The sequence below is a fragment of the Neoarius graeffei genome, chromosome 10 (assembly GCF_027579695.1).
Source record: "Neoarius graeffei isolate fNeoGra1 chromosome 10, fNeoGra1.pri, whole genome shotgun sequence".
NCBI classification, from domain to species: Eukaryota; Metazoa; Chordata; class Actinopteri; order Siluriformes; family Ariidae; genus Neoarius; species Neoarius graeffei.
In genome coordinates, this window is record NC_083578.1 from 88,960,763 (window position 1) to 88,976,408 (window position 15,646).

General features: G+C 41.3%; 1 protein-coding gene across 2 annotated transcripts in view; it reads left to right on the forward strand.

The window, feature by feature from the left end:
* abhd17ab (abhydrolase domain containing 17A, depalmitoylase b) overlaps positions 1-15,646 on the forward strand; it is a 25,640-nt gene that overhangs the window by 9,609 nt on the left and 385 nt on the right. For both annotated transcript variants that reach the window (XM_060932569.1, XM_060932568.1), the window contains exons 3-5: positions 3,324-3,518; positions 11,548-11,727; positions 14,270-15,646. The exon at positions 14,270-15,646 is cut by the window's right edge and continues 385 nt beyond it. In XM_060932569.1, coding sequence (XP_060788552.1) covers positions 3,324-3,518; positions 11,548-11,727; positions 14,270-14,495 — 601 coding nt within the window. In that variant the 3' untranslated portion in view covers positions 14,496-15,646. The remainder of the gene's footprint in view (positions 1-3,323; positions 3,519-11,547; positions 11,728-14,269) is intronic.

Here is a 15,646-nt window from a genome sequence, read left to right on the forward strand (position 1 = left end):
TTTGGTGGTTTCTCGGATCAAGAGAAGTTCATTTGGTGGATGAACGCGAGCTTACACAGGTTCCGAGTTTTGGACCACCTTGCCGAGAGAACTCAAGTCCTGTGTAAACATTTAACAACTTCCAAAAACAATCAAACCTTCTTGTTTAAATCAGCTTATGCTTCTCAGACTCTGACTAGTTTATTGAAGTTTAATGACTTTTTTTTATTTTATTATTTTCTAGTGATTTTAGACTTGAAGTATAATTATTGTTTGTATTTTTTGAATTGTGACGCGCTATCGAATGTACATATGTAGCGCTATACAAGTGTAATAAATTATAAATTAGTGATTCCTTTAATAGTGAAAATATATAATATCGGCTGATTTTTATTGAAATAAAACAAACCTTTAAATAATAAAAGCCAGATTTAGACTTGACGATTCCGTGTGTATGTTCACCTCGCCTGGGACGGAGTCCACCAGGAGGCGAGGTATTGTTTTCGGTCGGGTTTCTTTGTTTTGTTTGTTAACGATATTGCGGGAAAACTGCTGGATCAGTCTTCATGAAACTTTCAGGATAGATGGGCGTTGGTCTCAAATAGAACCTCCAACATTTTGAGGGTCATCCGGTCAAGGTCACCAAAAAGGTCAAAATGTTTTTTGTTGTGGTTACTGCCTCATATTGAGGCGCTAGCCACTACGTCATCGTGCTGTAAGAATGTAAGAGTGTAACAGTCGTGCACTGCACGTGCGCATACACATGTTCCTATTAAAATGGCTGGTGAGTGTATACAATTCGGTTCACCATTCGAAATAAATGGACTAGACCAGGGCTTTTCAAAGTGTGGGGCGCGCCTCCCCTAGGGGGTGCCAGAGTTCTTCAGGGGGGGCGCAACGCGAGGAAAAATAAACCAGAGTAAGTTACTATTGCGGACATTTAGCAAACTTCAGCTAGCCTTTGCCAGAGACAAAATGGATGGATTTTTAGTACCTAAAGCTACAGTGAGTGAGGAGACAGAGTCTGGGCCAAGCAAAAAAAGAAGGAAGTACGAGCACGATTATTTAAAGTTTGGATTTTCATGGACTGGATCTGAAGATGCTCCACTGCCACAGTGTGTTGTCTGCCAAGAGGTGCTAGCTAACGATGCTATGAGATGTTTAAAATGTGTAAAATGATGTTTTAAAAAAAGCACAGATGTTTAAAATGTGTAAAAAAAAAATGTTTTAAAAAGCACAGATGTTTAAAATGTGTAAAAAAAGATGTAACATCATTTTTACACATTTTAAACATCTGTGCTTTTTAAAACATCTTTTTTTACACGTTTAAAACATATGAGCTTTATTAAAGCTCATATGTTTTAAGTGTAAAAAAAGATGTTTTCAAAAAGCACAGATGTTTAAAATGTGTAAAAGAAAAAAATGTGTACAACAACCTTTTTTTTTTTTTTTTTTTTTTTTTTTTTTAAATACGAATGGAACATTTAAGTATAGCAACAACAAAAATTGTGGTGGGGGGGCGCTGTTGTTTATTTGCTCTCTGAGGGGGAGCTGACTCTCCCACACTTTGAAAACCCCTGGACTAGATTAAAGAAATGGCTTTCAGACATGTTTTATGCTTATTACAGAGGGAAAGTGCGTTCCACTGAGCTCTAGCGCCGGGCCATTTCTGGGAAATAAGAGTTTGGGTCGTGGTGACAGCATGTGTATGCAGGGCTTTCCACAAGCGCCGGCTGCTGGCCATACAGCCGACTACACAATTAAGTCCAGCCGGCTACTTTAATGACTATTATTTTTGTAGCCCACAGGCTCTAAATATTAATTTTCGATTTTAATAAAATTAAATGTTTATCTAACGGACTGACAATAATGTCAAACTGAACCACACTCATTTAAGTTGTGATTCGCGCTGTTTGTACCGATAATAACCACAAATTCCCCGCCGACTTAGTTGATCAAGGGAGAGTAACTCATCCGTGGCCCCAACATGCGGTGTGTGTGTGTGCGCACACTCGGCGGAGGCAGTAGTGTGTCGGAGGGAACAGAAGCAGAGATAACGCTTAGTCTCCGGTAAACCAGTCTTCTCTCGTTCAATTACGTGCTGGCATCAAAAGACATCGTTGGTTGTAAATGAAACCAAACTGAGTGGTTGGAGTGTATTTTCATGCACAAATGGAGAAATGTTCGCTGAGTGTTTAATTGTGTCGCCCCACTGCAGACCGTTGTCGTTGTTAATTCATAGCATGCTCAGTTGCGTGAATGTGTCATGCACCGAAAATAAGAGATTTACAAGCCAGGAACGCCTCATGATGCAATATGTGAGCTTGTATAGCCTATTACTGATTATTTTCGGTGCGCAAATCAGTTTTCATTGGTGCATTAGCGTCTGGCATACACTAATGAATAAAAAAGATGCAATATGTTGTAGTAATAATAATAATATAATAGAGCAAATGTCTAAGAAATTAATATAGCTTGTTTATTATGCAGGCATACTTAGGCTAATAATAATAATAATAATAATAATAATAATATGAACGTTTTTTGAATAATGCTGTCCTGCAATAAATAAATGGTCCGTGGAAAATACATTTAATCCTGGGAACTGCGTGCACAGGAGTTTATTTTGTGTTTACTTGGCTACTTATTTGTCATGGCTGGCCAGTATGAGCCTTGGTGGAAAGCCCTGGTATGTCAGCCTCGGTTTGGAGGTTTCAGTTTCGAAAACCTGTAATATAGAATAATATAAAGTACAGGCACTTGGTATATTTTACTTCTGTGACTTTTTTTTTTTTAATTGTTCATTTTTGGATTATGCTTCATTTTTGTGGCTACTGCCTCATAGAGTAAATATATATGCTGTATTTACTGTATGGACATGGGATCAGAAAACTAATTTATAAGCAGTAGCCATATGGACCCATAGGGGACACTTTTTCCCTCTCTCTCGCGTGATATCTTCCTTCATATCCATCATAAGTACTACCAGGTGAGGTTTGTTTTGCCTGGCAACACTTGTCATTTTTTTTTTTTTTATCCTGTGGAGACTCGCTTTACCTTGTGTGACTTGATCTTTTTTATTATTTTTATCCTTGATATCTACTCACTTATTTAGTTTTATAACTTGATTGTTTTGTGTCAGAATGCTAAATGTACACATGTATTTGTGTTGTGTTTCTGATTCCACAGTGGAAACAGCTCAACTTTTAATTTAAAAAAAGTTGTAAATAGAAATCTGTTATTTACAGGCAAAAAGGAGCAGATGTGACATAATTATTAAACGCTTTATGATTGAACACTGCAGAATGAGCGTGTGTGTGTGTGTGTGTGTGTGTCCTGTGCAGGTTCACTGTGCTCTTCTCCCACGGGAACGCTGTCGATCTGGGGCAGATGAGCAGTTTTTACATCGGCCTGGGGACGCGCATCAACTGCAACATCTTCTCCTACGACTACTCGGGCTACGGCGTGAGCACGGGAAAACCGTCTGAGAAGAACCTGTACGCGGACATCGACGCGGCGTGGCAGGCTCTACGCACGCGGTAACGCACAACACCCACACGACGGATTTACAGCTTTAAGATCTGCTTAAAGGATTCTACAATTTTGTGAATTTCTAAATTTCAGTGTATTTACTTCTCACTTTCCGTGACGTCTTAAAGAGAACGAAATGCTGTTAAACAGAGCGTTTAAGACGTCACTTTGTTTAAGTTACTAAATTTAACATTTAAATGTACTTAGTCACTATGACCTACTTTTAGGAATAACAAAGGGTTTTAAAGTTGCTAGTGTATTGAATGAATGAATTTAAAAAGTTCACTAAAGGTGACTGAGACCCCGTCTACACGTAGCCGGGTATCTGCTAAATCGAAGATATTTTTCTACGTTTTGGCCTGTCATCCACATGAAAACACATCAAAAACGAATATTTAAAAAAACTCCGGGCAAAGTGAAGATTTTTGAAAACTCCGTGTATGCCTTTTCGTGTAGACAGAGATAACCGGAGTTTTGCGTTTTAGAACGTCACAATCTGCGCCAAAAAAATGACAACAAATCTGCCCTGACGTCAAACGTGCGACCTTTGTTTACTGCAGAAGCCAGATTAAGCATGGACTTAAGCTAGCCGCACACCACGGCGATCCACGCGGTACCGAACCGACCCATTTCAGAGCCGACTCCCGACAGGGCACGCACATAACCCCCGACTGTTGACGAGTGCAGTCGCGATTGAAGCGACACGTGACAACTTAATAGCTTTGTGATTGGCTATTGGATATAGTTACTGTTAAATCCAACACTTGAAGATGCTACAGGCTGAATTACAAATGACACAACATGGAATATGTAGCGCACTATCTAGGCTGCATGAGCTATTATTCCCAACCTTAAATAGTGCACTTATATAGGGGAGTTAAAGCGATTTGGAATTCAGCCACACAACTTGAGCAGAGTGGCTTTCCAGCCCACTGTGTCTATGGATAAAGCTTCAGTCTATGGAATTACAGTATATACCTGCATTAGGTGCTACCAACACGTATTTCTCGCGCTAGAAATTGTGTTTAATGATGTCACGTGTTATATGCGAAAGATATGATTGGCTATTGCTAGCGACTCTCGCCGATCAGTCTGGCTCCCGATTAGTTTTTCGAATCGGCTGTGAGATGAGTCGGTACCATCGAAAACTAGTCTTTACGCCTGACTCGCGACTTCAGTTGGCTCGGTACGCTGAAAATCGGCGTAGTGTGCGGCTAGCTAAAGAGTAATGGATCGGAGTAGTGCCTTGAAAGCGTTAATTATTGTGCAGGTGCTATTTACATGTTTAATTTTAGAAGCCCAACTACTGCTCCAAGAGCACAGGCGATGTGATTAGGGGGTCGGATTTGGGGAAATAATGCCATCTTCAGGTTTGGAATGCTTATGAATGTGATTGAAAACGCAGATGTTCGGTTATGTGTGGAAGGGATTTTTTTCGAAGACGAGGTGGTGTGGATAAAACATTTTTATAAATGGAGGGGGGGAAAATGTTCGGTTTTAAAAATACCCGGCTACGTGTGTACATGGCATCAAATACACGACTAAATACTTAAAGGTTCCTTTCAGGTTTAGATTAAACACAGTCACTTTCACCTCGTGTGACCGCAGCAGTGTGTTTATGATTCGTCACGTCGATACAGATATCTTTTGGACCTTTAACCTGGAAATGTTGATATATATTGTGCACCTTTAAAAGATTAAAGGTAAAAAAGGCCTGACTGATGAGGGATTTTTATCACTGATAACGTGTGTGTTCATTCAGAGAGAGGTATTATATAGCTTTAAAAAAAACTTAATATGTGAAATAAATATTGTGAAGAAAATAAAAATAGGCAAGCAGGCCAAAATGTACTTTTATTTATTTATATTTTTTGGACCGACAGTACCAGTCAAAAGCTTGGACACGCCTTCGAATTCAATTCAGTGTTTTGTTTGTTTGTTTTTGTTTTTTCTTAATGATTTTTATGAATTAAGTCACTTCATGTCTTAAAGTAATGATGGATGTCGTTTCTCTTTACTCAGTAGTTCAGTTCTTGATATAATACTGTAAGGGTTATTACAGTCGTGGTGTAGAATGGGGCCGTTTACTGTATGTATTATTAAGAAGGTAAGAAACTTGTCCACTAATTAACTTTTAATTAACAAGACACACCTGTTAATTGAGAAGCGTTCCAGGTGACGACCTCATGAAGCTGGTGAAGATGATACCAATAGTGTGGAAAGCACACTGAGCTCGATGTGAAATCTGGAGAGCTTGTAGGCTCGTCCGAGTGAAGCCATCTAGCCACCGTCTCACCACTCGGGATGATCATTTAGGCAACTGGACGCTACACAAAACTGGACAAGTTATTTTTATGTCTTTGGTGAGAAAAATGACCAGGAAAATGGCTGCATGTGCAGCAGTGAGTGAACTGTACAAACCGTCGAGTCAGAGGTTGTGGACGGGCATTTCACCTGTGATCAATGATCGCGTGTGATCATTTTTCATTACACTTGTGTGCACAGTGCCGTTTGCATCGATCCCCCGCCATAGCACGTCATGATGGTTTGCAAGAGAAAAAAAACCAGAACAGAAAATCAGTCTCATCGTCTTGTCTGTTTTTGTTGAAAATTTGACCTTGATATCTGGGATGAACTCTGTGACTGGGTCAGATTTTCGATGGAAATGTCCCAGACTCGATCAAAGCCAAAGTTTGGATGTGTTCGATATTGAATGTGAGCGCTCAAGCTCAACGGCTCAAATTCAAAAAGAGAAACGAACGGAGTAAATGAGCATCAGGAGCTGAAATGAAGGAAGGACCATCGCCTGAGGCAGATGCAAACAGAGAAGTTATTGTTGTAGTTTGGTTAGGAGTTATTTTCATTTCCTTCAGGCTAATGACAGTTGACAATGGAGCTCATCTATACCTGTCACACCCACTTGCACAAATTGACAAAATGGGTGTGATTGTTTTAACTCCATAATTTTAGTTTAAATCGAGTGCAAGTATATTGGGCGAGCCTGAATAAATGCTTTGTCGGTGGTAACATGGTATGGAAAATTCCAGTAGGTAGACAGCAAAAAAAAAATCTTGTCCCATCAAGATCATTAGGTATTTGCGGAGAAATTTTTTTCAGACAGGCCATATAAAACCCCACACATTCTGTATATTACAAACCTTGCAACAGTGTAATTCATTTTACAGCAAATAATTTTATTTGACATGCAAATAATCTAATGATGCTTTAGAAAAATTTAATATCTGGCAAGTTCATAACTTTAAGTATCAAAATATCACTAACGTGACGCGCAGCACAAAGTTCGAGATCTAAATCAAACCCTCCATTTAATATAACATCAAGAACTATAGATCTGCACCGAACAACTTGAATAATCTTTCTAACGCTACATAGGGCCAGAAAAAAAAAATCAATGTCTGACACAGAAATATATAACTTTAAAGTATCAAATGTCACAAACTTTTATATAAAAGTAATACTGAAGCAGGGCGGCACGGTGGTGTAGTGGTTAGCGCTGTCGCCTCACAGCAAGAAGGTCCGGGTTCGAGCCTCGTGTCCGGCGAGGGTCTTTCTGTGCGGAGTTTGCATGTTCTCCCCGTGTCCGCGTGGGTTTCCTCCGGGTGCTCCGGTTTCCCCCACAGTCCAAAGACATGCAGGTTAGGTTAACTGGTGACTCTAAATTGACCGTAGGTGTGAATGTGAGTGTGAATGGTTGTCTGTGTCTATGTGTCAGCCCTGTGATGACCTGGCGACTTGTCCAGGGTGAACCCCGCCTTTCGCCCGTAGTCAGCTGGGATAGGCTCCAGCTTGCCTGCGACCCTGTAGAACAGGATAAAGCGGCTAGAGATGATGAGATGAGATGAGAATACTGAAGCAGTTACTGCATTTAAACTACAGAGTTAAAAGTGAAACTTAAGTCAATCTCAAGTTCATCAGCAGCGGCAGTAGGTTTCGTGTCTCGTATGAACGAAAACATGTACATGATTTTAGATCAGCATCCTCGGCTATACAAATATCTGATATTTTGATATTTGTCTGTTTTCTATGAACACACTTTTTGAAAGTTTTAGAGCAATCAACGCGCACCATTTTATTGCGTATTTTAGTGTCGTTATTCACTGCTATAGATATTAAAAACAACTTGCAGTCGGCATGGTCGTTGGACGCCATTTTTGCAAACACGCTGAATGACCAATGAGACGGCGGCTTTCTTTTCGCCATGTCAAATGGACCAATCACTATGCACTACACATATTGGTTTTGGCAACAGTCAATACGGATACGGTGTACGATAGGGGCAGCTCGACAGGCTGAAAAGGGGAGTTTTTTTTTTTTAAATAAATACCTGGCCGGGTGTTTATTTAAAAAATATCTTAAATCAGGGTTGGTCATATTTCCCAATCAACCGCTGATTTCTCAGATGGCGTCCGATATACGATTTTCTGTACAAAATGAATGGGAGACGTTTATCATATTTATATTTCACTGACGATTGGGGAAATGTGGCCTAAATCAGGGGGAAAATGTGTGTATACGTGCAATATAATATAATTGCTGTAAAGATATGTAAGGAATGTGGGTGAAGTTGAGAAAATAAGGGGAGGTAATAAAAGTGGGGGAAAAAGTGAGGAGATACTTTTCTTGGGGCAAATTTGATCAGATACGACGGTTTAACACACAAACCAAACACGCGCTGTGAGCGTTAAGATGGTGGCCAGACGGCTTCACTCGTCTCTACAGCGGCGAATAGGCTCTGAGCGCTCCAGATTTTATATCAAGTTCAGTGGCAAAGCGTCATCAAGCTAAACACTGGATACTTTATTTCAGAATCTAAAATATCCCCCAAAAATTTTTAACACATTTTCTTTACCACATAATTCCAGATGTTGTTTCATAGTTTCGATGTCTTCAGTGGTGTTCTACGATGTAGAAAATATTAAATAAATAAATAACGTGTCTTCCACGTAAATTCATGAAGTTTTATTCTGAGCTTTCGGATTTACGGTCCATCATCAGGGACCGAATGGAATGTGTATTTACAAACATCCACAAAGTAGTTTCATCGAAAATAATAGCACACAACAGTTTTGTTGTTTATGTTGGGTCATGTGCTTGTAAAATAATTTACAAGAAACATTGACTTGAGGGGGGAAAGGACACAAATAAATGCTACGAGAGAAACTAAAAACCTTACATCAAGTTCATAAGCGATTAAATTATCTTTTTAATTAAAGGCAGATAACTTTAAGGTATCTTCCTGCCACAGTCTCTGTTGGTTAGTGCACTGCGATCATCCATGTTTCAGCAAATTTTCTCTTTCATCAGTGGTCTTGAGAAATGAGTTCACTGCTGTTTTATTTACATCATAACAGACTTGTAGATACTCGAGTCTGACTCGTGCCCTAATTTTAAGGACTCGTGACTCGACTTGGACTTGAGCACTGATGACTTAGGCTCGGACTCGTGCGTTAACTGCATTCGGACTCGTAAATTGGAGATGAGGACTTTATTTTTTGTAACATGCCATAATAATTTGGCATAAGATATTTATATCTACATTAATTTTTATACCAATTTTGTGCAAGAGAATGCACATTCACCTGTTCAATCGTCATGTTCAGGAACAAACTAACGTTAATGGCGTTAAAATGCCTGGAGAGACGCCGCTAGGATTGTCCGCTTTGCTTCTACAGACTCCTCGTGCAGTGGGAAAAAATGCACCGCTGTGTGTTCCATATGTCGAAGAACTATCAAGGAGACGACGGGGACGACCTCGAACTTCAATCATCATTTGGTAAGACTCCACCCAGAGAAGGAAGTGACACGCTATGTCCATTGCTCTGTTGATAGTGGGCAGGGCTTGCTTGCTGAGCGATGAACTAGCTAGTGTTAACACTCTCGTTAATTGCCCTGTTGATAGTGGGCGGGGCTTGCTGAGCGATGAACAAGCTTTTTATCTGTAGCCTGTTAACTAAAATGAGGCAGTCGAGCAGGAACGTTAGTCCAACACAGTAGCAGCGACGCTTTTACGTAAAGGCAGCAACAGACACGGTCACATGTTGCCGTTGGAGTTTTGTTCTCGGACTCGACTCGGCTCAATAGTGGACTCAACTCGAAATTTTCCTTAATGACTTGGACTTGATTCAGACTTGAACACTGGGGACTCGAACCTGGACTTGAGGTTTAGTGACTTGACTACAGCACTATCATAACGTATGTGTTAGTTTAGTTGTTGTTATTTTTGATTAAACTAGTTTGTTGATGTTTGTGTGAAACACATTCCTTTCTGTCCCTGATGATGGACCGTAGGTACGAAAGCTCGGAATAAAACTTAATAAATTTATGTGGAAGACATAAATTTTTATTGATTTAATGATTCCTACAAACAAACAAAAACTTTGACTGTAGAAAATAGTCACAATACCCATTTTGAAAAACCAATGAATGAGTAGAATGGGGTGTACAAACTTTTGACTCATGCTGTATGTACGTAACAGAATGACTTTAATTCAGCCTGTGTTCATAATTATTCATCTGGAAAAATGTGCATTTATTAGTTTTGTGTTTTTAAGTGAACTGGGGGGAAGTTTAATCCGTCATCACTCTAAATACTTGAGGATACTTTGTTTATATCGGGACTGCACACAAAATAATCAGTTAAAACTAAAAAAAAATATGATTTGTACACTTGCTATTAATTTGTGTCCAACTGAACCGCGCCCTGGTTCCTCTGCGCCGCTTGGGTCGGCTGATTGTTGTGTGTGCTGCTAACAGTGTAGTTACAGTCTGCCCTCTGGTGGACAAACTCTGCAATTATGCAGTGACAACACTCCAAACATGGTTAAAGGATCCATCTGATATCCTGATGTTTATCTTTTAATTGCCGTTTATCAGCAGTTATAAACACTGATAGTGTTTTTTTTTTATCAATAATTAGCTCATATCGGCTGATATTGTAGGCGTGATTTATCGGTCAGGGTCTAACTTCAAAGTTGCACAACAAACACATTTCTCAGTAAAAGTTACTACAAAGGTTCAAAATGTCTGTGTTTAAGAATACCATCTTGGCATCAATGAGAAATATTGAAATGGAAAATCAGATTAGAGATATCTCCAAAAAAATAGCCTGCTTGCATATTTTCTGGAAAAGAAGCCGCTTCGGAATAATGGAAGTTTTGGGGAGAAACACGATGTACACTATACGTTCTATACACGTCTTTTATTGTGTAAATAATTAACACCACCCAGTGATCAGTGAAGCTTCCCAATATGAGGCAGTAACGTAAAGCATGAGGCAGAGACGAGCAGCATGACGGTAACGAGAAGTTTATTTTCGCAGCTGGCGTTCCACAAGAAAACAAAATGATTTTAATTTCTTCTTTTTCTGTAATTGTGTGGTCTCTCTGCTGTAGCTAGTTTTTTCAGGTACAATCGGGAAGATTCGTCTTTTTTTTTTTTTTTTTTTTCTCAAGGTTAGGAAGGTCAGACCTAATGAAGCTCTGCCCCCAGGATCAAAAGTGACCTGGAGAGTAGTGTCTATAAAATAACTGACAGGAAGTGCATCCAAATACTAACAAGCATTCTGAATCAGAAGTCAGTTTTCCCAAACAGGTTTTTTTTTTTTTTCAACTAAATAACTTTTTGCTAAAATCATGACTTAATGCATTTTTTAAAAATCATGTTCTCCATGTCTTCAGGTTATTTCTCCAAGAAAAACAAGGAATCAAAAAATTCGACAATTTCACCTTTTAATGAAATGATCTTCGTGCATAAATAATTTGTTTCTGTGTGTTTAAACTGAATGAGGTCTGTGTTGAGTAAACATCTTGCATCTCGACCCTGATGATAATGATGATTGAGGAAGTGTTGACCTCGGAATGTCAGAAGGTTATGCAGGAACCTTGAGAGGAACCGAGAGTCCGAATCGGGACAGTGAGCTGTCCTCCGGTTGCGTTAGGGTTCGTTAAATTGCTGTTCAAATCCTCAGGCAGTGTCACGTGACTTGACATAGTTTTTAAATATTTTTGTTCCTCTTAGATACGGTATCAGCCCTGAGAACATCATCCTGTACGGCCAGAGCATCGGCACGGTGCCCACGGTGGACCTGGCGTCCCGCTACGAGTGTGCCGCCGTCATCCTGCACTCTCCGCTCACCTCAGGCATGAGGGTTGCGTTCCCCGACACCAAGAAGACCTACTGCTTCGACGCTTTCCCCAAGTGAGTCCTCAGGGCACGCCCCAACTTCCTCTGCAGCTCAGTCCAAACATAAACAACAACATGAGAATAAAAACAAACAGTAAAACAATAAAAACTTTAATTTTTTGCTCCAAGTCTGAAATGGTGGCACTTGGGGCTGCGTACAGAAAGCTGAAAGTGATGGAGGGATTGAAAGAGTGGGAGGAAGAGAAAGAAAATGTGTGTGTGGGGGGGAAGAAACACGGAGAGAAAAGGAGGATGGTGAGAGAGAGACACACACACGAGAGACAGAGAGGGAGAGAGACAGACAGACAAAGAGAGTGAGCCACAAAAGACAGACAGGGAGAGAGAGAGACACACGAGGGAGAGAATTTTTTTGTGTGTGGGGGGGGACAGCATGAAATAAGCAGATGTGAAGATGAACAGAAAAAGATATAAAGGAAGAGGAGGAAGGGGAAGTGAAATGAGAGGAGAGGTGGAAAGAATGGGAGTATAGAGAGAGGAAACAAGGAATGGAAATGAAAGGATGAGCAAGAAATAATTTCAAAAAAGAAATGGAGTGTGACTAAAGACGAAGAAAGAGAGAAAGGAGGATAAAAGGGATGCAGTGAGAGAAATGAGTGACATTAAAAAGGAATAAAGAGACGATGAGCATCGTGTACTTATAAACGGACAAAAATGAAATGAAATTATCTTTAATTAAAAACGGTGTTCGATTGCTGTGGTGTAAGAGGAATAAACCACTCCGGGACGTGCTGTTAGAGGAAAGTCATCACCTTCACTGTGGGAGCAGGAGCAGTAACTCCGCCTCCCCGCATGGGTGATTATTTTCCTCGAACAGAAGAGCACAGGGTTTTATTCCTGACTTCCTGTATGATCTCCTCTTGTTTTCTGTAATTTACTTGTTAATAAGAATCCTTCAGTGTTTAAGGATGCACTTTATTTCTGATAAGCGCCACATCTCACTCACACACACAGCTGTTCTGATCTGTGTGTGTGTGAGAGAGGATAATTGGAGGCTGTAGTGGAGTGTGTTCACTTCAGCGCTGTTTTGCTTTTAGAAACCGATGATTAGTTTCATCGCAGCCGTCCGTCCCAACAACAAAGCGCCACTGCTCTTCTTTTCCTTTTTCCTTTTCCCTCAGAGACGAGTCGCGGAGCGTTTCTGTCTCGTGCCTGAAAATGGTGTGATTTATCCTCGGATGTACTCGCTGCTGTAATTTTGTTTCCCCCCCATGCGTTATTCCTGTGAGAAGTTAGCGCTTACGTGTCGCTCTGACATTAAAAACACTCTGGGGTGGATTTTTTTTTTTTTTTATTGCTAGTGCAGTTACAATGGAGTGAGGAGAAAAAAAATGAAACAATCTCAGTCATGGTTTGTCTGATTCCTTTTCTCACCGACCATCATATAAATGAGAAATCCATTGTTGAAGTCAGGGAGATGTTAACATAAACACTGGACTCCGATGCGACGGAGAGATTCGTCTCGTTAGCGGTGTCTGAGCTGACGCGCGAACAGGGTGTCGGAGTGTGAAGGTATGTTTCTGTAAGCTGATCTGTTTGCTGTGATGATCAGATGAGAGAGCTCAGTGGGGTGAAGGGTTAAAGTGCTGCCGCATTTAGGTAGAGATGCTAAAGACTGAATGCTGCATCGCTGTCGGAAGGGAGTTGAACGGTTTTGTGGGTAACGTAGGAAAATGTTAGAAATGGATATGGAATATCGATCCAGGTTTGGTTTGATTTATTGATGATTTCTTTCTCTCTCAAAATCTCTCTCCATGTCTGTCTGTCTGTCTGGTGTCTCTCTCTCTTCTCTCTCTCTCTCTCTCTCTCTCTCTCTCCTCTCTCTCTCCCCCATCTCTGTCTGTCTGTCTGCCTCTCTCTCTGTCTCTCTCTCTCTGTCTGTCTCTCTCTCTGTCTCTCTCTCTCTCCCCCGTCTGTGTCTCTCTCTCCCCGTCTGTGTCTCTCTCTCTCTCTCTCTCCCCGTCTGTGTCTCTCTCTCTCTCTCCCCCCGTCTGTGTCTCTCTCTCTCTCCCCCGTCTGTGTCTCTCTCTCTCTCCCCCCGTCTGTGTCTCTCTCTCTCTCTCTCCCCCCGTCTGTGTCTCTCTCTCTCTCCCCCCGTCTGTGTCTCTCTCTCTCTCCCCCCGTCTGTCTCTCTCTCTCTCTCCCCCCGTCTGTCTCTCTCTCTCTCTCCCCCGTCTGTCTCTCTCTCTCTCTCCCCCCGTCTGTCTCTCTCTCTCTCTCCCCCGTCTGTCTCTCTCTCTCTCTCCCCCCGTCTGTCTCTCTCTCTCTCCCCCGTCTGTCTCTCTCTCTCTCTCCCCCCGTCTGTCTCTCTCTCTCTCCCCCCGTCTGTCTCTCTCTCTCTCCCCCGTCTGTCTCTCTCTCTCTCCCCCCGTCTGTCTCTCTCTCTCTCCCCCCGTCTGTCTCTCTCTCTCTCCCCCCGTCTGTCTCTCTCTCTCTCCCCCCGTCTGTCTCTCTCTCTCTCCCCCGTCTGTCTCTCTCTCTCTCCCCCCGTCTGTCTCTCTCTTTCTCTCTCTTCCCGTCTCTCTCTCTCTCTCTGCAGCATAGAGAAGGTGTCGAAGATCACATCTCCAGTGTTGATCATCCACGGGACGGAGGACGAGGTGATCGATTTCTCTCACGGCCTGGCTCTGTACGAGCGCTGTCCCAAAGCCGTGGAGCCGCTGTGGGTGGAGGGGGCGGGGCACAACGACATTGAGCTCTACACCCAGTACCTGGAGCGTCTGCGCAGGTTCATCGGCCAAGAACTGGCAACCCAGCACACCTGAGGACTCCCCCCTCCTCCCCTCTCTCTCTCTCTCTCTCTCTCTCTCTCTCTCTCTCTCTGTGTGACCCGTTTACACTTCCTGTTTCACGCATCTCTAGAATCCACCTTAAACAGATTTAAACCCAACTCCAGAACGATTTCTGTGCTCCCTGACTCCCCCCCCATTACACAATAGTGATGCATCATCAGTGTACATCTTTAATTTTTTAATTAATTTATTTATTCTCAGTAGATGATGATATCCAGAATAAACCACTGAGTGCTCAGAGAAACATCGCTACCTCGACAGAAAGAGCTAAATAACGTTTGTCATGACAGATCTATAAAAAAAAAGTTTAAAAATATATTAATTAATTATATTTATTTTTGTCATTTATTGAATGTTTTATCTTTGTGTAGTTAATGATATAAAAATGAATAGTAATAGATATATTAGTAAATTTCATTATTATGGTGAGTCAAATGAGGATTTTAAAACCTGTGACAGATGAAGTTTTTTTGTTGGCACCCGTTTGGATTAAACGATGATTCGCCCTCATGGAATTAATACAATTCAGGAAATCAGGAAAAACTCTGTGTTCTTAATGATTAACAAAAAAAATCCCCCTCATTTTCATGTAATTCTTCACGTGATGCTCAGATTAACGTTCTCTGCTCCGTAATAGTTTGACTTCTGAGTCTACGGAATGCAAAATGGCCAAAATCAAACGGCGCCACTTTCTGCTCATTATTTGCTCTTTAGTGTTGCATTACCAAGGCAATAAAATTAAAAAGAAAACCCCACCAGAAGGTTTGTGGAGTGTTATTAGCTGTGCTCAGAAATCAGATTTCACCCCGGTGACGCAGAGGTGTGGCGTGTGATTTTTACGCCTCGTTGCTGCCTGTAAGACGGATTACAGTCAGAACATAAACATTGACAAGACTTCTGCTTTTCCCTTCCCGCGTCCATCCGTTCTTCTGCCTCTCTTAAAACTCCGACTTTCCTTTTATGGAAAAATGGGCGGAGCTGAGCACGTCAGCACTTTGTTTTGGCTGGAGAACAGATGCTGCGTTCAGTTTAACTCTGAAGTGGGAAATCTGAACTGTAAAATGGGTGAAAAATGTTTGTTAGCATTAAGGTAAATAATCAGGAGTTGATGATGGTTCTTGTTT